The 25,987-nt window shown below is 43.0% G+C and overlaps 2 protein-coding genes across 5 annotated transcripts in view; both read right to left on the minus strand.

The window, feature by feature from the left end:
* Nucleotides 1–11,170, minus strand: FASLG (Fas ligand). 2 transcript variants are annotated; one of them, XM_032697062.1, is made up of 8 exons: nucleotides 8,672–9,720; nucleotides 8,484–8,581; nucleotides 7,539–7,732; nucleotides 4,340–4,423; nucleotides 3,488–3,879; nucleotides 3,090–3,135; nucleotides 1,652–1,702; nucleotides 1–1,250 (listed from the first exon to the last, which is right to left on the minus strand). In XM_032697062.1, exons 5-8 carry the CDS (start codon nucleotides 3,875–3,877, stop codon nucleotides 856–858), a joined length of 882 nt encoding a protein of 293 aa, XP_032552953.1. In that variant the 5' UTR covers nucleotides 3,878–3,879; nucleotides 4,340–4,423; nucleotides 7,539–7,732; nucleotides 8,484–8,581; nucleotides 8,672–9,720; the 3' UTR covers nucleotides 1–855. The 2 variants fall into 2 exon arrangements, with proteins under 2 accessions (XP_032552953.1, XP_032552951.1); XM_032697060.1 differs by lacking the exons at nucleotides 7,539–7,732; nucleotides 8,484–8,581; nucleotides 8,672–9,720 and adding an exon at nucleotides 10,983–11,170.
* A 633-nt stretch (nucleotides 11,171–11,803) lies between these two features.
* Nucleotides 11,804–25,987, minus strand: part of SUCO (SUN domain containing ossification factor) — a 38,813-nt gene continuing 24,629 nt past the window's right edge. Inside the window, exons 12-24 of one of the 3 annotated variants that reach the window (XM_032696582.1) lie at nucleotides 25,699–25,719; nucleotides 25,409–25,464; nucleotides 24,335–24,426; nucleotides 23,618–23,683; nucleotides 21,637–21,711; nucleotides 21,036–21,132; nucleotides 18,891–20,057; nucleotides 17,936–18,023; nucleotides 16,633–16,737; nucleotides 15,523–15,677; nucleotides 15,108–15,190; nucleotides 13,877–13,932; nucleotides 11,804–13,745 (exon numbers count right to left, since the gene is read on the minus strand). In XM_032696582.1, the coding sequence (XP_032552473.1) occupies nucleotides 13,299–13,745; nucleotides 13,877–13,932; nucleotides 15,108–15,190; nucleotides 15,523–15,677; nucleotides 16,633–16,737; nucleotides 17,936–18,023; nucleotides 18,891–20,057; nucleotides 21,036–21,132; nucleotides 21,637–21,711; nucleotides 23,618–23,683; nucleotides 24,335–24,426; nucleotides 25,409–25,464; nucleotides 25,699–25,719 (2,508 nt within the window). In that variant the 3' untranslated portion in view covers nucleotides 11,804–13,298. Of the gene's footprint in view, nucleotides 13,746–13,876; nucleotides 13,933–15,098; nucleotides 15,191–15,522; nucleotides 15,678–16,632; nucleotides 16,738–17,935; nucleotides 18,024–18,890; nucleotides 20,058–21,035; nucleotides 21,133–21,636; nucleotides 21,712–23,617; nucleotides 23,684–24,334; nucleotides 24,427–25,408; nucleotides 25,465–25,698; nucleotides 25,720–25,987 lie in introns of all 3 variants that reach the window. The other 2 variants (XM_032696581.1, XM_032696583.1) reach the window with 2 other exon arrangements.

The raw sequence follows: 25,987 nt of genomic DNA on the forward strand, positions 1-25,987 counted from the left end.
CAGAGGATCCTCACATATTGAAAGGGCAGGAGGGGGCTTGGAAATGCTGCTTTTACCTTAAGCCTCACTGCCCTGCTGTTCAGATCCTGTCAGCACATGGCCTCCCCACCAGCAACCCCCCCCCCCCAGTGTGGTCATGGTGCCACTCCAGGGTCAGGACTCCCCTCATGCCACCATTGCTTCTAGCATGTTCCTTGCAAGACAGTTGGGATGAGTTAAATAAAGGGGTTGAGGAGCATTTTCTGGGATGGGAACAGTTCAATAACTAAACACAAAATGAACATACCAGCTGTAACAGCCCAGCTTGCAGGCAGGTGCCTGTCGGACAGCAGGCACAGAGCCCCGTGCCCAGGCAGGGTGGGCAGCCATGGTCCAGGGTGAGCAGTTGTTGGCACTACTCATTCCCACACCACTCCCTGCAGTATGGCACAACCCTTGTGGCACAACACTTGCAGTCCTGGCTCAAGGGACCTCCATAATGCCCACCAGCTGTCCCTGCTGGCCCAAGCTCACCAGGGCCATGACACCACATGAGGCTGCAGGCCCCAACCTCTTCTCAGGTAGCAAGTAGTGAGTTTCAATGGGGTCTTCAGCACATCACATTTTGAGTTTGTTGGGTGTTTCTTTGTAAGGAAAACATGTCCTGTTCTCTTCAGGTTGACACAATACAGCTCTGGTGCTTCCCAGGTGTCTGCTTTCAAGCCTTTGCCAGCGGCTTGAACTCTTTCACACTGAAGGCCAAAACATGGTTTCTTGGTGAGTTTCGTGGTGTGTGACCCCGGTTTGGCCACTGCACTCAGGTAGCCCTCACACTCTAGTGTGTGTGTGAGGGGGGGCTGCTGACCACACTCCATTTCAAAGCTTAAACAAGCCGAAGAAAGTCTTGGATTCCTCGAAATTAACCAGAGCGATTTTGGAGACGTTGACGTGCACACTGTCCATCTTCCTGAGACTGAATAGAGCCCCCAGGTTGCTTTTCCGGGCCCACGTCCTGTGACCCGTGCAGTAGTTGATGCCTTTGTCCTCCATCAGCACGTAGCTGCCCGGGGAGCTCGGGTTTCTCTTGTAGACAATGTGTGTGAGCACCTGGCTGTCGCAGACATTGCCCCGGAACAGCACGTTGGAGTACACGAAGTACAGCCCGGTCTCATTGATGACAAGCCCCCGGTCACGGTACTGAATGTCGCTGGTGTAGGCATGGCCAGAGATGGGCTCCCACTCTAGAGGGAGGCCCTGCTGGGATGGGCTCCCTGGAAGGCAAAACGAGAAGGAAAAAAAAGAGGTGGTAAAGTACAAGAGTTGTGTGGGTTTTTTTCCTCAAGTCACACCCCACGTCACAAGCCTACCATTCTCCAAGCCCTTGACTGCAGCCCACCCTGACCTGGCACCTCATCAACGCCAGCCCCTTGTGACAGCTTCTGCCCCACACACCCCAGAGGCAAGCCAAAAACAGGCCTCGCTGAGAAGTCTGAATGAGGGGGAGGTTTTATCTGTGGAGCAACTTTCCACCGTCAGAGCACATGTTTTCCAAGGAAAATAGGAAGGTCTGTGTGAGGTGGACTCCTCACAACTACAACCATGACACCCTCTCACCCCAGTCACATCTGCCCTAGTCCCTGTTCCCGAATCCTGCTGGTCCCTCAGCACATACCTGTTAAGTGTGCTGCCTTTCTTTCTTCTTTTTTCATTGACTCCTTCTGCCCTGCACAAAAATAGAGAAGACATTAGCCATGTGCCCATTAGCCACAAAGTTGTCACTTGAGACCCTGCAAAGCACCCCTCTGGCCAGGCAGACCCTGTCCTCAGGGAGGCAGAGCACAGCTGGGAAAACTCTGCCTTTCCTGGGGGCCTCGGCTTCCCTTGGACAGGTGGGCCAGTTACACCAACTCAGTATGTGGATCCCACCCACTCCATCCTTCCCTTCTTATTAGCATCTACTTCGTGTCCTCTAATTTTAGAAGCAGCCCATTCTTTCCTCAAGCAAATTAAATTTTTCTATCCTCTCCCTTTTCTTCTTTACACTATTTCCCTGTTTCTATTTATTTATCCATCCCCTCAAGAAATTCAGGGTTACTACTTTTGTTTGGCTTCTGCTAAAGAACCTTTTGATCAGAGCATTGAGCATCCAGTTAAAATGACAGTTTCTCTTCCCCTAAAGTGGAAAATTTATTGATATGGGAGTTGATGGGATTCAGAACTGCCCTTTCCAGAGAATTTTGCTATTTCCAAATGCGTTTGCATTCAGTATCAGAACAAATTTGGAAAGAAATTAACTTTTCTACTAACTAAAATCCTCAAAGGGAGAAAATAAAATAAAACCTTTCAAATCTAGCAAAAATTGTCAAGAGAGCTGAAAAGCTCTTAAAGACTTGGCCATTGTTAAGAAGGATATCCTCACTGACAACATTAGCATGGAATGCAAATGAAAAAAAAATAGTTTGGAAGTTCAAAATATGATTTTTAAATTGTTCCATTGAAATTGAAACTCCTTTTTTTCCTAAGTGAAATCTAGAAAGATTGTCAGGTTCTTGTGCAAAGTTTCAATTTCACTGAAATTACATTTCTAAGAGAAAAACTCTCTGCATACAATCAAACATTTCTCAACTAGCTTTGTACCAAAAGAATTCAGGAAAAAATGAGGTGTGTTTTCAAGGGTGGGAGTTAATTCCTCACTCCAAAGAAAACGGACCCCTCTACTTCCTCCCAGAATCTTCTAAGAGTAAGGAGAGAAAGAACTAACACGTCCAGTGCCCATTTCCTTTCTCCTCCTTCACTCATGTTGTTGCTCTGTGCCAGGGCAGCCAGAGTCTCCCTTTCACAGCAGAGTACTCCTAGTACCGTTGTCACACTGGGAATGGGAGGCCCCAGGATCTGTCCCAGGAACCTTGTGGCTGACACCTCTGAGCAGTCCAGCAGGGAGGTTGCAGGACCACATCCCCACAGCCCTGAGATAAAGCTCTTTGTCCAGCCAAGCCAGAGAAATCAGCACTCTCAGAACATCAAGCTGTGACCCCTGATGAGGAAAGAGTTTGACAGGAACACTCACACCTGCTAACACAGCAGTTCCTCCTCCAAGTACATCAACTCACCTATGAGTTTCTCCAGAGCTGGAGGGATGTGTTCAGCGCTGGCAGACTGTCAAAAGAGAAGAATGACATTATCTTAGAATGAGAGCATAAGCAGTCAAAGACTGTCTTTGACAGTGGCAAATTCTGGGTGCTCACTGGGAGCTGTAAAGTGCTAAGAAATATACAGGGAGAGACCTCACAGCACTCAGGAACACGAAGACATCCAGATACATCAGTCACCAACCAAGCAGTCCCTCACAGTAAAAAGCAACCTCACATACTCTGTCACGGCAGACACTGAAGTAGCACCATCCTGTCCCTTGGGGAGCTATGCACCACCTGAGCATTTCAGACACAATTTCAAGTTTTTCCTTTTCCCTCTTTCCCCAGGGACATGTGACCAGCCAGGCAAACCTCACCTCTCTGAGTTCAGCCAGTTCCTTCTCCAGGTGAAAAATTCGAAACATGCTCAGCCCCACTCCAGCGAAGGCCAGCAGGAGCAGCAAGTAGATCACCAGGAAGTCGAAGCCCCTCCTTTCCCTGTTTTTCCCTGGCTTTTTCCTCCGGTCCGGTACTGGTGGTGGGAAAGGAGCAACAGGGGGTGCCGAGGGGCAGGAAGTACTTGCTTCAGCACAGCCATCCACCCAAAAAATCTGGGGGTACCCGTAGTTCAAGTTCTGCTGCGTGGCCGGGAGCGGGATGGGCTGGACACGCTTGGTGTGGTCCTCCATATGGCAGCCAAAAACTGCCGGGCTTGTCCCAGCCTGAGCCCTGGGGGAGCACCCAGCTCTGCCTTTGTACGTCTGCATCCCTGCATCCGGTGAACCCCCGGCTCAGATGCTGCGACTCTCTGAAAGCCTCAAGCACCGACAGCAAACCCCAAAGAGCTTCCGCCCTCGGCTGCAGGCTCGGGACACGAACCTGCTCCTCCCCCGCGAGGCAGCGGGACCAGCCCGCGGGGCTCGGGAGCCGAACGCGCTCCCGCAGCCACGGGCTGGAGGTACGAGGGCTGCGCTGCCAGTCTGGGGCTGAGTGATAGCTCATACCCACCACCAGCCATTCTTTCCAGCAGCCCACTCGGACAGAGGTAGCTGCTTTTCCGCTGAGGTGTCCTAGACCACAAGCAGTGCAAAAGGAACGACAAAACCTCTGGCAGAGGGCAGAGACAGAGCTTATGACTTCTGCCGAGGGCAGAAGGATGAGGAACCAATGCCAAGTGCAGCTGTGAGTGCTGGGGAGTCACTTCATTTCACACAGGACAAATTCCTTACCACTGTGCGTTTTGCATCCGACCTTTTCCTTGGCTGCTTCACATGGATCCTGAGTCACAGAACACAGTCACAGACACCATCCCACTGTGATAAAAGCCAATCTATGTCAGAAGAGGAAGATACAGTGAGTGCTGCAGCCCAAACAGCCCCAGCATTACCAGACCAAGCAGAGCTCAGTGGGCTGCCCTCACCCCCACTGATCCACCAGAGCACCAGCCAGGCTGAATCAGGGGACTGCTGTAATGTGGGGAACACACAGTGCCTTGGGGCACAAGCAGGCTCTTCTGACAGCTTCTGCTGCCCCTCATACCTTTGCAAATACTATCTCCAATCTCACAGTCCTCTTCTAACCTGAAGAAGCCTCACAGAGGGAAGGGCTTTTTCATCATCTCTCCAGGTCAGTGCTGAGCAGTGCAGCAGGATTGAACCTGGCTGAGTATCTCATGACTAAAGCCAGGGGCAGAAACAGTGCCACTCATCTTAGTAGAATTTCTCTTGCCTTTCAAGAAATCATCCAGAATCCAGGCTATGTTGCAAGGACCAGCACTTATAAGAGCTCATTACAAAATCCTAATGAAGAGAGACAGGGACATTTCCATTCCTCAATTTCCATTCCTCATTGACCGCAGATTTCTAAGTGGTGACAATGAGATTTTCCTGAAGATTTACAGGGGCACACAAGTGATTATAAACAGTTTGTTCTGGCATTTTCCAGAAGTGTGTATTTGTATAGTAGTGTTAAAAAACTAAAATGTTTGATACAAGAACAAACTGGAGATTTGTGGCTGAAGGAAGCGATCCCAACATACAGGCTTTGATCTTGAACATCAAAACTGGGATCTGAGAAGAGCACACTTGAATAATGTATGTACACTTGTTTCTCCAAAACAAGGGCTCAGCTCTGCCTCCAACCACACCAATAAATCAAATGTGCTGTCAAAGCCATGCCTGCACCACCAGACACCCCACTGCTTTTTGAAGATGTTCACCACAGCCCTTTGCTGCAGCAGCGATGTGCAGCAAAAGAGGTTTCAACAACCCCAACTGGCTCTTCCTTGCACTTCTAGGTTTCTGACATAAAAGACACAAAGCAACATAAATCCAACTCCAACAGTTCAAGCTGGGTTATGCCTTCCCTCTCTCAGCCCCCCAGAGCAGCATTCCCCAGCCAGCCCAAGGACAGGTCCCTATCCACTCCCATGGCCATCACAAGAGAGTGTCACACAGTGGCTTTGCCTGGAGATGATCCATTCCCAAGTTTTTCCCTGACACCGTGTTTAATGCCAACATCTTATCCCAGTGGGATTGAGGGTACAGCAGCAATCTCCCTTAAATGTCAGAAGGGCTCTTATTTCTCACCCACTGCTTCCTATTTTCAGAGAGATGCTTTTTTTAATAGGTGGGTGAGAGGGACAGACAATGAAATCAGCTAAAGCCATTTCAGCTGCATCTTTGCTTTTGAATGCTCCAGTCAAGAGCCTGCTAATACCACGTCATGGCAAGCCAATGATCATGGATATTTTACCATCAAAGGACTGTGTTTGGTGCACAATATTCTTTCAGGGACCTCTCCCTTCCACACACTGTACTGTGCTGGTGCTGCTGTCACACTCCGTTTTCCCTGTCACCAGCTTCAGATATCACCAAGATGACAGAGTCACAGAGCAGTTGGCGTTGATTTAGACAAGGTTAAGCCCTCCTAAAATATGGGACAAGGACAGCTAAGCAGGAAAGGAGGGCATAAGGACAACAAAAAGGATATCAGATTTTTCCATCTGCCTCCCCATCCCCCTCTTCAGCCAGTCTGCAAGATGCATACTCTGTTTCCAGCAGCCTTATTATGTCATTTGAACAGAAAAGAGTATTTTCAAAGGGAAACACCTTCCAGAGGCTTTATCAGAGAATTTTCCCCCTTCGCCAAATCAACAAAAAACATGATATAGACTGAAGAAAAGAATTTGCTCAGAAGAACACTCTCCATCACCACTTCACTCCCAGAGGAGACATGGGAGCTTTTACTAACAATACACACAACTGTACTAAAGTTTATGTTGACAGCAGAGAATCAGCCAGCAGCTACAAGTTTGTATCAGCAGATTTAGGGACAAAAGGATGACTTGCCTGAAATATCCCAAAGAAAGCAGGACTTGAACAATGATCCAGATCTAACACTTGACAGAAGATAAAACAAAACAAACTTAAGTGTGAACCTCTGTGTAGGAGAGGCTCTCATCATGTTTTGGGCAGAGTCTGTCTGAAAGTGATTAACAAATGTTTCCTATTACGTTAATGACTAGTGGAAATGCCAAAAAGCAACTCCTAAAAGCCCACAGGCCTGCATAATTACACCCGAGAACTGAGGAAGTTGAGACTCATTCACATTCAAAAAACAGTATTCAAAACCATGAGGACAGGGAATTGTGTCAGAAGAAAAGCCTAGAAACAAAGACTTCAAATCAAGCTCTTTAGGTAGAAAATATGATGATGGGGTTAATAAAGACAATGTGATATTAGAAAGAAAATAGTTCTGAAACTGAGGCTCCTCAGATGGACATGAGCTCCCAGTAGGGAAAGCCCATGAGTTCCCTTAGGTACCCCCACAAGAGCTCACATACAGCACCAGACAGCTACAGACAGTCACAGACAGTCCTGGAACCCACTTCCAAGTCCATGTTCAACTTTGGAGAGGCTCTGGAAGAAGTTGCAGTAACTGCTGGACAGCAAAGGGATTCAACTCTGTGCATTGAAGAGCAGATGGGCAGGGAGGGATGGACAGTGTGGAGAACCTGTACAAACAGGGGCAATTTCCAGAGTGCTCTTGAATCTCACAGAATAAAAACCTTCCCAGGGAGCCACAGCTGAAGGAGTTCCAACAAAAAAAAAAAAAAAAAGGACATGGATTTTTGACTGAACATTAGCACGGATGCTTGTAAGAGCTGCCTCCAAAGGGAGACGATCTTCATCTACTGAAGCCTTGGGGAGGCATAGAAGACATTTGAACTCACTCAGCCTTTGCAGTTGGTGCTGATGTCTTCGGGTCGTTTCTTTATTACATGCTTTTTTAACAGTTTGGTTTCCCAAATGAGGGTGATGCTTTTCATTTCCTCAGTGACTGCTCTCCTTGCTAGAAGCATTTACAGCACATCTAAAGCCATGTCTTGGTGCCAAAAGCTCATATGGGGGACATTCAGATACTCACACTTGAGCAGGTTTCAAAATCCACTGCTAACAGCTCAGGACTGGTGTTGCAGTGCTTAATATGTCCCTCTTCCAGTGAGCAAGGGGCTTTGTCCTCTCTGTCACCATGATCCCAACAGACAGCAGCCCAGAATTCAGCAAAAGAGGTACAGGGCTCTGTCCTGAGGTGGGAGAGAATCCAAGGAGCCAAAGCAGCTGAGAAAAAGAGGAATAATTAAAATATTACTCTGCTGCTTTCATTTCTTTTGAACAAGGAAACGAGGTATAGTGGTTATGAGGTAACGGGATCTATTCTGAGAAACAGAAGCAGGTCGTTTCATATGATAAAATAGCTTAGTTATGGGAGAAAATGTAACGAGGTGCTGTAGTCACTTAGAGGTTGTGAGGAAGACCAAGGAGAACATGCAGATACTGATTTCCCGTCTCCTCCCCAGTGACAGCTGAGAACTGCATTCACAAGCTCTTTATCAGTGTCTGTGCCCTGCTCCAGGTTCTCAGCACAATGCCAGGCTTTGCCCTGGAAAACATCAGCTAGCTCTGCTGGCCAATGTGGCCTAGTTGGTATTTGACAATTTTGTTTTCTTGGGAGCAGCCTCAGCCCATAAAACAAACAAACAAAAACCCCAAACCAGCCAACCAGCAACAACAAAAAACCAACAAAATCCCCCAAGATCTACATTGAGATCTTTACTGAGTCCACCAGGATCACACCTCAGCTCCAGGTCACTCAGCAAATTCAGGTCCTCCAGCATTGGTTTCATGACAGAGAGCCCAGCAGCAGGTGTGCCCATCTCATTACACAGCATAGATATCAGCTGACTTCCCAAAACCCCGAGGGACCTTCAGCTGACTTTCCTGGGATTTAACTTTGAGCTTACAGGTGGTTTCATGAGCAGTCTACACAACCTTGATGTTCCAGCAGTAACTGTAACAGAAGATTCATTACCTGCTTTAAGTTATTTTTCTGGGAGAAAAGAAATAGGGATTCTTGTTTGCTGCGAGTTTGTGGAGGGCCTGGCAGCTGGATGTAGGCTCTGACCACATCTAACAAAGGAAAAACAAGCCTCAGATTGGCAAACATTTTCCATCTCTAGGTCCACAAAGTACAGAACTAACTTCCTCTCTATTCCCTACAAAAAGTTGTACTGCTGATATGGGAGTTACTGGGTGATGCCACTGGAAAGCAGCACAGGTGAGACCAGTTGCAGCTCCCAGGCCACGTGTTCAATGTGAGACAGCAGCAAGGCAGCAGAAAGCTCCTTGGAAACTTCCTTCGAAATTACTATCCTTAAATTAGAGAAGGGATAAGTAAGAAAGATTCATTTCAGCACCCTTTCCTAAACTGAAGCATTTTCTCTAGACAAGCTCTAGGGACAGAGATTATCTTTGAGCTCTCACAAACCACAGCGATGTCTCCTGCAGCACCCAGTGCTGTTTGACACTTCGGGTTTCCAGATGAGCCACCCAGTGCCTGCTCACAGCAGTTTGTGGTCAGGGCTCTACACTTTAATTGTTCCAGATCAAGTGGAACATGTCTGTACCCAGTAAAGCAAAGCATGCTAAGCTGTTCCATCTTGCTTCATCTCGTGCTGTAACTTGGCAAAAGCAGAAGCCACACAGAGACACCTGAGTTCTCTACTTACAACACCAAACCACTGGTAGAGTTTCCATATTTAAAAAATATTGGTTTTCCTCTCTTGATACTTAATGTATATAACCTAAATGCCTTCTTCTGGCAACCACAGCTGGTAATTCACTTACACAAGGTGCATGTTCGTGACTATCCATCCCCCTGAGGAAACCTCTGCATTCTGTAGATATTTTTTGACCACAGGCTCCAGACCTGCCCAAGGTCTGAAGGACACCATCCTCACTCAGCACACACACACTGGCTTCTTGGTATTTTACATCAGCAGCTGTCCAATCTCAGTATGTAATATCACAAGATGGACTAGGACCCCCCCATTTAAGTATCCACATCACCAGAGGAATTCATTCAGCTTTAAAGACTGCCTTCATTAGAAACTATTATTCCCTATATAAAGATTATAACCAATTTGAGAGACCTGATTCCACCAAAGAATCAGATTTTGAAAGCTAGATTGCATGACATTAATACAACTGAAAGTAAAAAATTACTCAAGAGCCCACATGAAAGGACAACATTAAGCAGTAAGAACGTGATGTTGAGAGTCCTTTTTTTAAAACAGTGGTTACAGATACTTAAAAGCAGGAAGTCAGCAGAAGGTGGAAGCTGTGGTTCAATCTCCAATCTCCTGCCAGAGCACACACTCTCGAGTCTGCAAAAGCACAATCAGCTCTGCAGGTTCCTTCAGATGAGTTATTCCCATGGCACATTTCCTGTTCATTACAGGACAAGCTTTATCCCTGATACTCTTCCACAGAATGCGGCAACTCCTTAGATCTAAGTCATGCCCAGTGCTTAAAATGTAAAGAGAGCACAGGGTATTAAAGGATTGGTTTAGAAGGCATTTGGTTTGACATCTGAAACTGTTAACTTGGAAATGTGAACATGTGCTTGGAATTTCAACATTGTCAGACTGAAATAGTCAATGGCCTAAACATTGTAAGATGTTTGGCTGTACCACCAGAAGACTTTTGTCCACTGTAGCAAACTGAAAAGAAACAGCTGCACAACCAGCAAAGCCTCCCCCTCCCTGAATGTGCTACTGCTACTGGGAAAGGACCTTCAGACAACTGAGTGCTATGGTCCAGCTACCCCCTACCTGAAGCTACAAACTGGATTGCCAGAAAAAAGAAGAGGCAAATCCTGCAGAAGCAGGATAATCCTTCTTATCATGCCAGTGTCCTCCCTTACATGATGGCTCTGCTGTGAAGATCCCTCTGGGGAGCATCCAAGACTCGTGACATGTCCCATGACATGATCCACTGAAAAACTCCCCACCCCAGAGGAAGTACAAGGCATTCCCACCTGAGCTTGAAATCTTTGAGGTTTGGGGGGGGGTGTGTGTGTCTTCCCCCAGCCCCAACGGATCAAGACCACCACTTCAACCAACAGACACGGAAGCTGCAATTACCAAGTTTCATTGCTGCATCCAGTGGGTGGTGACTACACAGGTATATATATCTTAGCACCCTTATCCTTTCTTTCTCTTTCTCTCCCTTACACATTTTCTTAAGTGTTATTTTTATGCCTTAATGTTGCTATGCTTTAATATTGTTGTATCACTATAGATGTTGGCACCCAAAATGGCAACACACTTGTTTACCTTTGAAACAAAACTGTTCTAAAATAAACCCTACATATATATATATATATGTTTACAAACACCAACTATTCAGTGTTATTTCACTCTAATCCACCCCAAAGGATTTATTAACAAGAACCTGGGTTACCCTCCTCTTCTGGGTGGGTCATAACAAATGTGGAGCCTCATTCAACATTTATCAGCCTAGTATATACCTGCCAGTCTTTGGTTCATAGCAGAGAGTAAAGATGGGCTGTTTTAAGAATTCAGACATGTCCAGTTTCAGGTGATTCTTACTGAAGAGAAGAGCCCAGTGGTTGCCTGGGCAATGAAGGTACACAGTTTCCTACAAGTGACATATCAAGAGAAAGGAGTAAATAAAAGAAGTCCACATCTTCCCCCCAAAAAACCAGCCACTCTCCCCACCCCCCCCGCCCCAGCAAAACCCACACTAAATTGCTTTTTAAATAACAGTGCTATGATGAAGCAGAGTCTTGAGATACTCAAGTGAAAAAAACAGTGCTGAAGAGCCTGTGAATTCAGCATTTGGCTGCACGCAGTGCTGCTGTGCTTGACAGAAATAAGTTAGGAGGGAGGGACCAGTAAGAAGCAAACAGAGCTGAAAACTCTGGTTTGAAATATTACGACTCCCTAACCTTTTCCTTTCAGGGTCTTTTGTATCTTTGACAAACCTTAGCTCTGAGTATCAAGAGGTCATTTCATGCAGTTGTTCTCACAGAAAGCCACCATGCCCAGGGATCCCCCCAGGCAAGGTGTGAACTGACCTGCTGGAAACTTATCCAGTAGTTTCACAGGGCCACAATTCCTGAACTTTCAGACAAAACACAACTTGGCCTTCAGAATTCACCTCCCCCTTTTCTTTCTTTAAATAGACAAATACATCTAAGCTGAGTTTATGAACTTCTTACCAGGGCCAAAGGACCCCAGTCCTAGTCCTAGACTGAAAATTAAAAGAACAGTCCTTCTCAGACAATTTAAGCCACAAGTTTCATTTTCAAAGGAAAATGCCAGTAAATGAAAGACAAAGTGTTCAGATTTATTTGGAAATTCACAGTTTCTAATGGCACTACAGCTCTGTAGTTACATACTCTTGTTCCACAACATTGGATGCTGCACTCTGGTGGTATGTATTTTCCTAATCCAGGTTTGACACCCTTCTGAATTCAGGTTCAACACGTCTGGTTCATGTGCTCTGACTGGCTAATTGTGCAGATCAACTCTGAAAGTACATCACTTTAAAGTATTCAAAAACTAACAAGAAAGCAGCAAAAAAAAACCAAAGTCTTTAAATAAGTCACATTACACACAATACCCAGGAAAGGCATTAGATCTGTTAAAAAGGGTACCACTAAAAGTGCTCAATAAGTTAACTTATTTTGTACAACGTGAACCTGTAACACCTGTCAAAAGGAATAACCTTTTGTTCCACTCATTCAGAATCACACAACATTTTAGCAACCACACATCCTATAGTATCCAAATATACAATCACAGTCAAAATAAAAAACACTTGAATATGAAATACCAACCATACCAACACTGCACATTTGTTAGCCAATACAAAAGCAAACGTTGTGGAAATACCCCCAGTGAACCAGCCCGACTGCTCAGACTCCAAGGCTTTGCAAACTCAGCGCACCCAGACGGGCTCAGAGAACGGCCCAGCTGTACCAGGCTCAGCCTCCTGTTCTTCAGCTGAGCTTTCACTGAACTGAGCACAACAACAGTGAGCATTCTTCATCCACTTCCTCCAGAGAACTGCAGCAGGCCACTAAGATGACAAATGCATTCATCAGCCTCAGGTTCCACTGCACATGGGAAATCCTGGAGAGCCACCGTCACCAATTTTGCAGACTACAGCTCATATTTGTGACTGAAGGTGCAAATAAACACAGCTACCAACCCTGCTGACATATTTTCCTCAGAGTTTGCAAAACCAGAATCTAGTCAGGCAAGTCCATCTATTGGTATTTTTACAGTATCCAGTCCACATTACCGAGTCCAGCTGAAGGCCAACACATGTCCCTTTACAGCACTGTAGTGTTGCATCTTCAAAAAAAGCTAGAGAAATTACAAAATAAATCAAATGACAAACAATTGTTTCTCCCCTCTTCCAGTGGCATTATAAATAGACAAAAGGCACATAAATATGGGAAGGTGCAAGAAATAGGAACAAAGCTAAAGGAAGAGGATTAGGCTTTTATCCCTATTCCACCCAACAAACTGGGTTTCAAAAAATCTCTGTCCCAGGAACTGTGAAAAAAAACCTTTATAAAATGAACCCTGCCCTCCCTCCCCCCAAGCTGTTCTCATAGGAAATTATCAGCCTTGTAAAGCTGCAGCTTATAGCCAAGATTGACACAATCCCATCTATTTTAAAAAGGCAGAAACCAAATTTCTGAATACTTTCCAATTGGTTGAGCTCTTTGTCTCCCACTATCCTCCCACAGAATACCACAGACTGTTCTCAAACGAACAAACACTCTCCTGTTTGAGAAGTTCAGCTAGTTTTAGATGTGTCCAGACACTGTCGTGACACCAAGTGTTCCCACTGTTATATCTTTGTTTCCTTTGATTATGTCATGCAGGCTTGGCATTGACCCCGACTTAGTCTGTATCAGAGTTTTTATGAGCTTCCCTTGGTCTGAAACTTTAGACCGTCTTCGCTTTATAGCCCTCTTCTCAGTTTTTGTCTTTTGGGTCTGTCCATTGCACAGACTCGTACACGCTGAAATGCCACAAAAATAAGACTCCTCAGACTGTGATGATGTTTCGGAGCTTCCTTCGGACGGGGGGCCCTTATAGGAAGAGTGATAAACTTCCCCAATGTTAGAGAAGTCCCTCTGGTTTGTGAAGGGCTTCCTTCCTTTGATTTCCCCGTTGGCTATGGGATGCACAGGCTCTGTTGTCGGCTTAACAGTCTCTGGCTTTTCACTTTTGTATTTGCAACGCTTTTTCTGAAATCACAAGTGAAAAAAAGAAACAGTGAGGTTCTGGAAGGGAAGTGGAGCAGCCAAGACACGCCTTCAATCACCTGCCAGCACAAGTACCTCAGCCCCACCAGCCCTCCCACCCCACCCCACAGTACCTTCTTCTCTGGGGAAAACTTCAGAGGTTCTACAATGTACAGATCCTCTGGATCCACTGTAAGAGAGGAAACACACATTTAGCACTCCTGACACTGCCAGCTCTAGAGCAACACAACAAAATATTCCACTTATCAGGCACATTTTTTTCTCCCTTTGTTGTAAGTTAAGGGGGCACAACACAAACACTGGAAGTGAGAGAGCACACAGAGGAATTCCACTGTGCTGTCATGGTAGCTGTCAGTGGCACACACTTGAAAGCAGGTGGCTTTCTGATAAATTAGGCCACGGGAGAGGAGCAGAGAACATCCTTTGGGGAAAAGGAGCAGGAGTCAGCAAAAGTTGAAGTCTAAGAGAACAAACCAGTATAACAGTGTTTAACAGGCAAGCTGACCCTGACAGGACAGAAGCACGTGCACCTATCAAGGACACAGATGTTCAGACAGACATGAGACCAGTCTGGCATTCTTCCACCAGTGCTCTGGTGGAAGCAAAATCATTCTTTCAAGATGAAGCAGGGGAGAATTCAGAAAAAGTGTGTTTTTTCAAAAAAGAAAATAAAATAGCATAGGCCTTAGCTAGTCTTTATTACAACACATTCCCAACTCAATTTACGAGTTTTCATGCACTTGCATTCACAGTACAAAAACCTGTGAGGCAAGTTTGCTGCATCCAAAGAACAGTGTCAGCTGCATACTCAGTAATTACTATAATCTGCAACACTTGGTTTTGCATGACAATGATGGCCTAAGAAATCAAAATTCAGTTGTCCCAAGTCTAACGTGAATACTGAAAAGACCAGATCATTCCTCATACTCAAGCCAAGATAAATGGTCTAAATTTCTTACCACAGTTGCTAAATTTGAATCCTAGATACCTGCCAAGTTTCAAACACAGACTATCAAGACTTCTGAAAAGTAGGGCACTCAGACTTCCCACGTCTGACACTTACAAGAAAAAAAAACTACTCTGCAAGCTTGACAGCTTTGCAGATCTGAGTGCCTGCATGGATTGCTACTAACCCCAAGAAAACATGTGCAGAGCAGAGCATAACTGATATAAAAACCTGCATTGAAGGTTTTAGCATAATCCAGCACACTTCTATGAATATCTGGTAATTTGTTCACAAACCACCTTGTCCTACAGAACACATATATGAACTATATGCACACTGTGTAGCACTAAGAGTAACACTAGAAACTAGATGTACAATATGAATAATACCTTCTTTACCAGCTAGCTGAAAAGACTGTGATCTGACCAGTGGAAGAGAAGTTCTTCTTTTCAGATTCATATCATCATAGGAGGAAAAACACCTAGAAAATTCCAGAAAGCTTTTTAACACATTTTTCTCAGTACTTTGTCATATGCATTTTGCATTAAAAAGCATTTTTGGTAGAAAGACAACTGAGGTGCCCAAGACAGCCTGGCAATCAGACACAGTACTGTGTCTGCAACATGTTATCAAGTGTAGTAGGCCCAAAATGCTTCTATGAGTGTTACTACAAAGCAGTAATGGCTCTTTGCCATCAATTTTGAGTGTGCAGAAAGACAACTCAGAATTAAAGAAGATATGTCAGTACCAGCAGACTGTGGAAATACCAAAAAAAGCTGCAATAACAATTAGTTTCAAATATAAATACATTACCTTTTGGGGCTAGGGTAGTGATTGCTTTTGGGAATTTTTGAGAGGTAATCATCACAGAACTGAGAAGGGCTCCTGCACCGCTGCACAAAAAGCACCAAGCCCAGAATGAGACAAAGAACGAGTGAAATCACCAGGTAAGTCTGTCGATCAGAAACCTGCAGGAATTAGATACAATTATTAAAGACAGAATAATTTCGTGACACTACTATTTTCGTGTTTTAAACTTTAAAAGACAAATGATGTGTTCTCAAGTCACTGTCCTTCAATTTCACTTAACACTTGTTCAAATTTGAGTAATTTTTCAGAGGTTTGACGCAGTCTATGGGCTGTGCAGCACTGAAGGAGTGAAGGCTGAATCCCACTACATGCTAACACAGAACAGTATTTTACTGTCTACAGTACCAGCATTACTAGAGAAGCTGCCACCCCTTGTAAAGAGCATTCAAACCTACCTGAAGCGATATACTTCCCACAAAAAAGCATGCTCAGAAGGTAACTTCTCTGGTTTACAACTGACATGGATGCAACACTATAGCAAATCTAAGTGAAGCTTTTCATCAGTTGACACCGAAGTACTTCATAGAACACCATTATAATCACTTGATTCAATGTGGTTTCACTAACCACAGCACTCGTGAACAGGAGCTTAGCCAGCCAGGTATCAAAGAAGGAGTCACACTAAGTGTTAGAAAACAGCTTAAGGGAGGTCTCTGGCAACAGGCACAAAATTAAAAAGGTCATGTTTATGATACTGCTTGAAATCCCAGGCAGGAGAACATAAACATTTGAGACAAGACATTCTCCGTATTGTTGCCAAGATCCCCCTAATCTCCAAAGATGACAATATCCAGTGAAGAAAGGAGAAAGCTGCCTTAGCTCAGAATACAGTCATGGGGTTGTAGGGCTGTAGTAATCATTACCAATTTTGCTGTGCACGAAACAGCTCAAGCTACTCAAACTTGTAGCTAGAAGTTTAGGATAAAGCAAGCTGAAAGCAACACTACAGACAACTTAAAGCTTCATTTAAAGACTCTGGTCTCTTCAAACAGAGATCTGTTTATGCATCTGTTTCCTCTGAGTCCTCGTGCCATACTGCTGAACTGTAATTACCTCCCGTTTGAGCTCCGCCACAGTCGCTGACAGATTGGAAGCCAGCTGGGTCATGTTGGTGAGCTGTGCTTGTAACAGCTGGATTGCTTCTGTCTGACGCTGATCCTGTGTTCAAGAGAGTCACAGTCATGTTAGTGCTTGTCAGGTTCCCACTGTCATATGCACTTGTGTACAGTTAGTGTTCTTTCTGTCTGACACAGCCAGGCACTCTGCAGCCACATGACCCATCCAGCATTGTTTTTAGCCCAGCTTTATGTAACATTTTGAGTTGTCAGATAACATTTCGTAAAATTATGCCAAGTGCATTTCATTACAGTGACTTGTGCTGCCCTCATTCCAGGCAGAGTGAGCAGCCAGCTCCAGGCAGTGGCTGTAAGGAGGCTGAGTACTGCCACGTCACAGAATACACATGCACACGACCAGGCACAGCTCCAGTCTCAGAGCTGACACAGAGCTCTTGTCCCAGGATAGGCAGCCAGTCACTTAATGACAGGAGCCAGGAACAACAACTTTGGAGCTGCTCCCCGGAAAGAGCCCTAACAGGATTCTTAACCCTATGAGAAATCAAGGAAGGTGAGCAGAATATCAGGGAGGTGTTAACCAAGAGGAGACTGAGCAGCATTGATACTCTTCAAAAACCAGAACAGAAAAGAGAACACATTTGAAGTTGCCATTTTCTTCACTGCTGATGGATGAGCAAACTACAGGCCTGGGACTGCACTTCAGAAACTTTGCAGGCTTGGTCCCAAACTGTCTCAATGCCACATGCACAGCTGCTTTAGGGAATATTCAGCAAAACTGTACAGACTGTATTCCACAGCTGCTCAGAAAAGTCATGATGGCAGAGCAGGGAAAACCCACATTTTAAAGAATCAACTAAAGCTTTTGTTACATGAATTACACTTTCAAATGCAAATTTCACTTAAGCCATAACTGTACACCTCTACCTTGCTATAGGCTAGGTCTCTTCAGCAGCAGCAGAGAATTTGTCTATCTATACTTAAATCAGATATGAAAAAATAACCAAGTTAAAAAAATTGGTTTAGCCATTAGCAGCTAATAACTTTTTTCTTCAAATGCAAAATCAGAAAACAGAGCTGGGAATGGCCTTACTCTAAAACAACTGGGAACATACATTAAAATTTTACTATGGAGAAAAAAACCAGGGAAGCATGGGATGGATGCTTGTAAAAGGCAGATATACAGCTGACTTGAAAGAGGATTTCTCCAACTCCTTGCAACTCTTCATTAAAAGTAAACTTTCTTAATTAGGAAAACACTTAAATACTCCAACAAGCCATACCTGCTCTTCTGCTATTCTTGAGGTGTTCTGAAGTTTTATTATTGTTTTATTGAAAGCCTTCTGCATTTCTTCCATTTGTTTTCGGTACCTAAAACAAAGAGCATGTAATTCTGAAATACTAGTGCATAAAATTCCTCAGCTTAGACTTGTCTTCAGAAACCATGACTATGCCAGTGAAAAAATTTCTCTTTGCCCAAAGTTTTATTTAAATATCAAGTGGCATTTGCTTTTTTAAGTTTTGCACATAAAACAGATGTGTCTTTCTGTTTTGTTTTGTTTGTTTGTTTTTTCCCCAAGGTTAAAATCAAATCTATTTCAACACCTTGGAATTTAGTGCCAATTTACTGAACTTCACTCTGGAAACACTGACTGCCAAGACAGACAACACAATGTAAGTATAATGAAGAGCCCCTTCCTTGGAACCAATTCTGAAATTGGTACATTTCCCATTTCTCCTGTCCTTAAGGAGCACCACAGATAAACACTAATATAGATACATCCCTCACAGAAAGCTCTTAGTTCCTTCTCCACACTCACTCATTCAACAGGAGTTATTACAGATGGATAACATAGTAATTTAAGTGGAAGTAACTCAATAAAGAAGGCATTGTAGGTCTGTGGCATTCAGTTTTAAAGCAACAGAAGGATGTGCCCTTTGGCTGAAAGGATTAGGGACAAGATTAGTGCCTACCTCCTGGCAACATTTTATCCTTTTAAAAAACCCACAGCAGTATTCCTCAGAACAAAATAAATGTGATTGTATCTGAAATACAAAGAGGGAACCTCTGCCACACACAGACATCTGGGTCTCCAGCAGCTACCCAGGCTTAGTTACTTTCCTCAGTGTTCCATAAAGCTTTATGCTGTGATTTACACTCTACCCAGCTACCCCCATGTTACTCTCCATATAGAGATGTTCCTCTGTGTCAATGGCTAAGACCATCCTCAGACTTACCTCTGACTGAGTTCTTCTAAATAACGGCTGCTGAGAGACATATTGACTTCCAGGGCTTTTATCCGATTATTCAAGCGCATGAAGACAGATTCCTTTTGATTGGATCCATGAACAAGATTCCCATTAGCATAGCCCAGATCTGTTGAATTCTGCAATTCAGCATAGAAATCTGTAGCTGTTCTCTGTGGTCCCCCTGAGACTGGAATCGCCATTAAAGCTTCTTCAGCTGCCTGATCGTCCTCCTTTGTTTCGGCAGGCACAGAAGCTTCGACAGGAGGCAAAACAGGTTTCTGCACTTCTGGAGTGCTCTCCTTTCCTTCCCCAGCAACACTGGCTACTACATCTGCTGTATTTTCAGGCTGCAGAACAGTCTTTGTAGGCTTTGAAATCACTGGAGTAGCCATAGTCTCTCTTGTGCTCATCTCCTTTACCTCAGTGACCACACTGGTCTCAGAAGCTACAGGGCTTTCTTCTACAACCGAGCTCTCAGCCTTTTCCATTTCAGCACTGATCTCAGGTACATCCACCTGAGGAGTCCCCCTCAGTGCTACCTGGCCTGCATCTTCTTTTGCAGGCTCCAACACCACGTCTGTTGTGGGTGATGGCTTAACTTGAGAAGTAACTTCCAAGAGGAGGGACTGAGAGACAGTTTGAGGATGGCTCGGCTCCAGTTCAATTGACTCTGTGGTCTCATTACTTATCTCCTCGTGGGCCACACTGCTCAAGACAACTGCAGCAATAGACCCAGATGGTCTCTCAGCTTTGCTGTCCGGTTGCTCGGGCGGAGGCTCATCTATCGATGCAGGGACAGACTCAGTCAGAGCTGCCTGTGGCTGCTGCACATCAGCAGGGTGAGCTGGCCCTTCCTTGCCTCCAGTTTTACTGTGCTGCCGACGCAGGGCTGCTGCCACTGAGCACCACTTAAACAGGTATTCCGAAAACGTGGAAATACAGCACACTGCTGCCATGTCACAGCAGTACTGCTCTGTCTCGAGTTCAAACCAGGTCGATGCTTCTTCTTCCTGATCATCACTGGACAGCAAGGTTACTGTGGACTGGCTTGTATCTTCTTCATACTCTTGTACAAGCTGAACAATAGGACTTTCTTTAGTCAAATCCACCGCTATTTGCTCTTTATCTATCTGTGGAATATCTGTAGTAACAAGTCTACAACAAAAGAGTTAAAGACAAGATGTTAATTCAACAGTTTTACATGCCTGCTCCGGAAGACTGCAAAAGTAGGATCTTTTAGAAAAATCAGCAAGGCTTCATCTGGTAACCAAAGGCCAATTTGGAGACAGTGAGAAATTCTCTAAGGTAGCATTTTCTCCAGTGTTCTTCAGTCTCAACTTGCAAACAAATTATTTCAAGCCTTGCTTCTGAAACAGAAGCCTTCTTAGTCAGATATTGCCCCTTCCCTCACCCCTGAAAAGAGTCACCATTTCAAATATGACTAAATTCTTCCAGAGCAAACATCTTACTCTGCTGCTGTAATCTTCAAACGCAAACACAAGAATCTCAGCCTTCCCACTGAACTTCCTCAGTCTCTCAACAACCAGAGTACTAGAAAACCATACAACCTCTAAATACAGCACAACTCATGTCTTAACATTTAAGAGGTAGAATCTTGGCTCTAAGTAGCCAAATCAATTCTCAACAATTGCAATCAAGTGAAAAAAAAAAAAACAACCACCCAGAATCTACATACAGCTCCTCTTTCCAACCTAATTCTGTGTATTTGCATAAAAATTTTCATTAAGGATAGTCTAGCAAAAATATTAAGCTTCTAAACACAAATTTTTGCCTGTATAATTTAGTTGAAGCTTCAACAATACAATTTAATGCCTAATTAGTCTCCCTTGCAGGAGACAACCACAAAACCTGGACCAATATTAAGTCAGTTGTTGTGCCAAAACAAAACATGTTATAATGTTTTATTATGGAAATACATATAAACAGTAACTAAACCGATAAATTCCCCTGGTTAGTAACATTACCCTACTACAGACTTGACCAAACACTTGCTTTTTCACTTGTTTATGTCTGTATGCCATACCTGAGCATTCTGGTACCAAAGATTCCAGACTAGTGCATGTTAGTCTCTGCTAGGAACATATTAGAGAAACCCCATCACCAATCACTTACTCTGGTGAAGGAACAGGCGTTGGTTCAGGTAGCCTTGGTGCAGCTGTTGAAGTTGCAGGAGTGGCAGTGACATTTTCAGACACACTTTTGTTCCCTGCTGCAGGAAGGAGGTAAAGGTGAACATTAGAAGTCAAGAACCATCTTTGTTTTCAAAGAATTTGAAGTTTGGGTTTGTTGCTGGGGTTTTCTTTGATTATTAACTGCTCTACCAAATAAATTGCAGATGTCATTCCAAGTTATTTGAATGAAAGTGCTACTGTCAGTTTATAAATATGATATTGTGGACAGCCTCAGAATACTTCCAGAAAGAAGCAGCAAATTAGACTTTACAACTTAACCTGGGTAACAAAGAGTAAAGATCTCTGAACAAAACTGAACAGGCCTATGTGTCATCTTTATATCAGCAAATCTGGCATCTTTGTTCCACTTTTCACAGTGTAAGATAAGAATTCCATGACACTAATCAGCTGTGCCATAAAATTTGGAAAAAGTCATTTCAACATAGGTCATCCAGTTCTTCACAGAAACATTAAACAAGACAACAAGGAGAAATTAAAACTTTACAGAATTTTCATTAAAGAAAACAACATCAATAAAATACCTTCTGCTTCAGTTGACTCCTCAGTTTTGGCTCCAAGCATATTAGCAGCAATGTTCACCATACTGAGGATTGCATCTAAAAGAGACAACAGCTACTCAACAAGGACACACTCAGAGGGCCCAGAGGTCAGCAGCACTGAGCAATCTGCTATTTTGCAATACTTGCTTGAAAGGAATCACAGTATAAAGACATAAAAAAAGCCTGGTCATTCTATTATGCAGGATGCAGCTGTTCCTTTTAAAGGGTAAGTTAATAAGCTAGAAACCTGTACCTAACCTTTACCAGCTGGACCTTCTAACAACAGCAAGAAGTACTTGCTGATCATCTGTCCACTGAAACCAAGGAATAGTAAAACAAACACAGTATTTAAGCATGGAATTTGCTGACAACTTGAGTATGTGAACCTCTGAGGAAGGTCCTAAGCCAGAAATTTAAAGCTTGAACACTCAAATAGAAAAGCTCTAATAAAGACAGGCTGGCTCCTTTCTCATAATAGAATTAAACTGAGTCGAGAAATGTCAAGACTAGTGGAAGGCTGCAGAATACTTCCTATGAGATTAAACGTCTGGGAATCCCTAAATCTCCCCCTCAGAGGACCCTCTTCCTCACTGCTTGTTTAAGACAACTGATGCAAAATGGAATCCTATCGCTTTTGTCTAAGCATGTACATATAAGAAAACCACCACAGAAAAACCCACAAGCTCTACTCCTTCCAAAAGAGGAACACTGACTACCCTGCCAGAGAGGAAAGGTCTCAACAACAAGATCCACTAAATAATGACTACTGCAATGTTTCAGTGCTTTAGGAAGACAGCTGAGCACGATCAGCAACAGAGGTTTCAAACCTTTTAATCTTTGCTTCAGTACTCTAAAAAACTAACAGACAAGTCATTGTATTTTTTAGACAGTGAACTTAAACTTGCAATACTGCCCTTACAGACAGATCATGTGAATATGCATCATCAGGACAGCTTGAAAGTAGAAAGTCTGAAAGCCACAGAGAACAGATAAGCAGCGGCAGGGAAGAATTTATTGCTTTCTCTCATCTGTGAGAGACTAACATTTAGAAAGAATCTGCCTTTTGCACTGCCTATTTCCCTTTTGAAAACTGTTCTAAGCTGTAAATATTCCTAGCCATGAACTTTTTATTCTCAGGAGACAACTATTTTCTAGGAAATAGTATCAGAGAATTCTGTAGCTTTGATCCACTATAGGATGAAAGGAAAGCCTGAGCCCAGACAATGCAGCATTAACTGAGTGCAAATCTACACTACAGGAACAAATCTTCATTAACTCAGACAGAAGGAAGAGCAGAACAGTGTAAGAGCTCCTTAGAAAAAGTTGTGTGGAGCTGACACTAGCCTGAATAATTCAGCAGTTAAGAATACCATTAAAACTAAATATTCACATATTCTTAGCAAACAAACCCTACACTGGAGGTTTTCCAAAGCAAAAAGTGAGAAGAGACAGTCAAGAGCTATTAGTTCCCTAAAAAAAACACAAAACCACAGCTCTTATGAAGAACATAAGTTACATTTACATAAAGCCTTCTCAGAAACAGTATTCTCCATTCCTCCCTTTCAAGCTGTACACAAAGTAAATCTTTATATTGTCTCCTATAAATAAAGCACATTAAACACAGATTTCCAAATAATTAAGGTTCTACAGCACGTTAGTACTGGCTACTTACAGCCCTATGCAAGGTTCACATTATCTTAAGTGCTCAGGATCTGTACATACAGAAAAAGTTTTCACAGAAGAGACATCCTTAAAAATTGAAAGTTCTATTTTTAGAACACTTTAAGATTGATATCCCAACTTGAAATTGTCATTTATTCCTATGAAACTAAATAGGAATCACAATACATTGCTGCAGTAGAGCATGAAATCTGTAGATGTTGCATGACAGAATGTCATTCTACTTTGAATTAACTCACCTTGTTTTAGCACAGCAATAGTGTTTCTAATAAATCATACTCACTTGTTGCAGAACCAAGAAGATTTTTTGAAGATTTTTCTTCTCCTGTGTTATAATCCAGCAGATAATCTATGTATAAAGAAGAACACTTGTGACTATCAAAATTAAATGTGTCATAGTCAGAGAATATAAACCTCAAGATTTAACATTTCATTCAATTATGTCAGTTTGACTGTGTGAAAATAAAACTGCAGAAATAAAGCTAGAGGTCAGATACAGGAGCTCGCCAGGATTCACAAGACAGATGCAGCAAACTCACTGAGCTTCACAGAGGCTGCAGGTAGATGGTTTCACATTTTTCAATTAAAACACCATGTCTGCAGCCAAAATAAGCTCCTTCCCAATTGCATGTAGCATTGATTATAAAAACAATCACAGGAAATGGGCTATGGACACTAAGTATAAATTTGTTTTGTGTGAGTTGCTTTGATTTTCTTAGTAATCCTTGACTACTGTCAGCAGACGAAGAAATTATTGTCTATTCTGCCAAGTGAAATAGAGACTTATTATGAGCATTTTAAAGCAACCTTTCACATAGTTACATTTAAACAAATTGTTTAAAACTTAAAAGGATTGTTGGAAGAGCCCAGAACACTGTCAACAAGACACACAGTAAATTTAACAGTCAAATCTTTTATCGTAATCAGGAAACAGTGAACCACCAGACTAGCACAGGAGATGTGTGAATGGCTGAAAATAATGCACAAAATATTTGTTTACCATAATCTTCATCAAAGAGTTCTTGTCGTTCAGACTGATACTGAGAATCAGCTATTTCTTCATATTCTTCAACCATGCTAGTACCAAATACCCTATGAACAAAATTTTAAAAGAAAACCTAATATTAGCCCATTAGTTATGTAATTGTGTTACCTAATTGATAAGCACTATTACTTTTATGTAGCAAGTTAATTAGAAACACAGTAGTTGCATTCAGTTAACCAAGATCAAGCTGGAGGTATGTTTATTTTTTCCAAGTTGTATCCGCAAAGTCCACTGCAGGCTTTTAAATGGTGAACCAAAACAAGATCCTGTTTTCCATTCTACTAATTCCAAAGAGTTTTTTCCTCCTTTTTAACTCTAACTCATGTCTAGACTTCCTTCTCTTAAGCTCTCCATGAGTTCTTACAGCTCCTCTTCAGCCTCACCTTTGACTAACTTTAGGAGTACCTATTCATAACTACTTCACTTTGCATACTATATTCTCTTTGACCTGTTCTGCCAAAACCATATCAAATCAATCCAATTTAAAGCAGTCTTGTTAACTGAAAATATGGTTTGACTTATACCACTACAGAGTTCCCAAGCTCAAGACCTGTTTTTTTAGGAGCAGTGCAGAGGCTGATGGTCCTCTGAACTACAAACACACAGGTGTTTCTACTTGGATATTCCAAGCATTACTAACTGCAAGCACCTGGGGTGCCAAAAAACACAGCAGCTTTTTCTAAAAGCACTCACCAAACCTGCTCTTTTTAGTTCACCACTTGTTCCCTATTTTGCTTGGTCAGCCTTGAACGCTCATGTCCTTCTCTAAAGCTGCTCCTGCTCCCTCATGCTCCCCCCTACAAATATAAACTATTCCTTGCATATTGGAGAACCAAATAAAAAGATTCAGAACTTCTTTAAACAGACATGAAGGAGTCTACACAGCAGGCAAGTTAGGTAACTACTTCAATTCAAAATATTTGCAGATAAGTTTAATTGAAAACTAGAATTTGTTGCTCAAATACTATTGAAAAAGGCTAGTCCTCACTGCAAGGAGGTAGAAAGACAAAGCAAAACAAAAAATATTACCTTATAAGACTTAAAGGACAAAAATGTTCTGATCCAAAATGTGATATCAACTCCACCTAAAGAATAAGAGGTACTTAAAAAAAAACTCCAAAGACCCACAGAGTCAAGAGTTCATTAACATACACATTCAACCTTGAAATTCCAAGTTTTGTTTATTCAAGGGATTTGCAGACTGCCCACAGCAGAAAAGACCAAGAGATTTATTCTTGCCATGCATTAAAGTGCTGAGTTGCAGCAGAGAACCCCCCAAGCCCCAAACAGTCACCATTCCAAAAGAAGAGGTTGCTAACCTTTATGTACTTGATGAACATCTGAAGCGAGAGAAGGGAAAGGAGAAAAAAAAAAAAAAAAAAGATGTCAGTACAAAGGCTGAACACACATGCCACAGGCAACTACAGAGTTTGGCTGGGTTTAATTCAGTACTATAAATGCCTAAAATGACAAGCTGTGGAGGATTAAGTTGCAATACTACATCTGCCTGGGGTAGCAAGATTTCTTTTAGCCCTTGTACCTTGCAGATTCGAAGGTTACATGCAACGAGTGTTTTATTAAGTTATAAGTTTAACTTAAGTTATTCAA

Source organism: Chiroxiphia lanceolata, chromosome 9 (assembly GCF_009829145.1).
Source record: "Chiroxiphia lanceolata isolate bChiLan1 chromosome 9, bChiLan1.pri, whole genome shotgun sequence".
In the NCBI taxonomy this organism is placed as follows: Eukaryota; Metazoa; Chordata; class Aves; order Passeriformes; family Pipridae; genus Chiroxiphia; species Chiroxiphia lanceolata.

Excerpts from the sequence above, each read along its gene's own strand:
- FASLG (XM_032697060.1), bottom strand. The coding sequence starts at position 3,877 with ATGCAGACGTACAAAGGCAGAGCTGGGTGCTCCCCCAGGGCTCAGGCT. Across the intron at positions 3,136-3,487 it reads AACTGGCTGAACTCAGAGAG|TCTGCCAGCGCTGAACACAT; the intron begins GTGAGGTTTGCC and ends CTCTTTTGACAG. Across the intron at positions 1,703-3,089 it reads AGCTCTGGAGAAACTCATAG|GGCAGAAGGAGTCAATGAAA; the intron begins GTGAGTTGATGT and ends ATTTTTGTGCAG.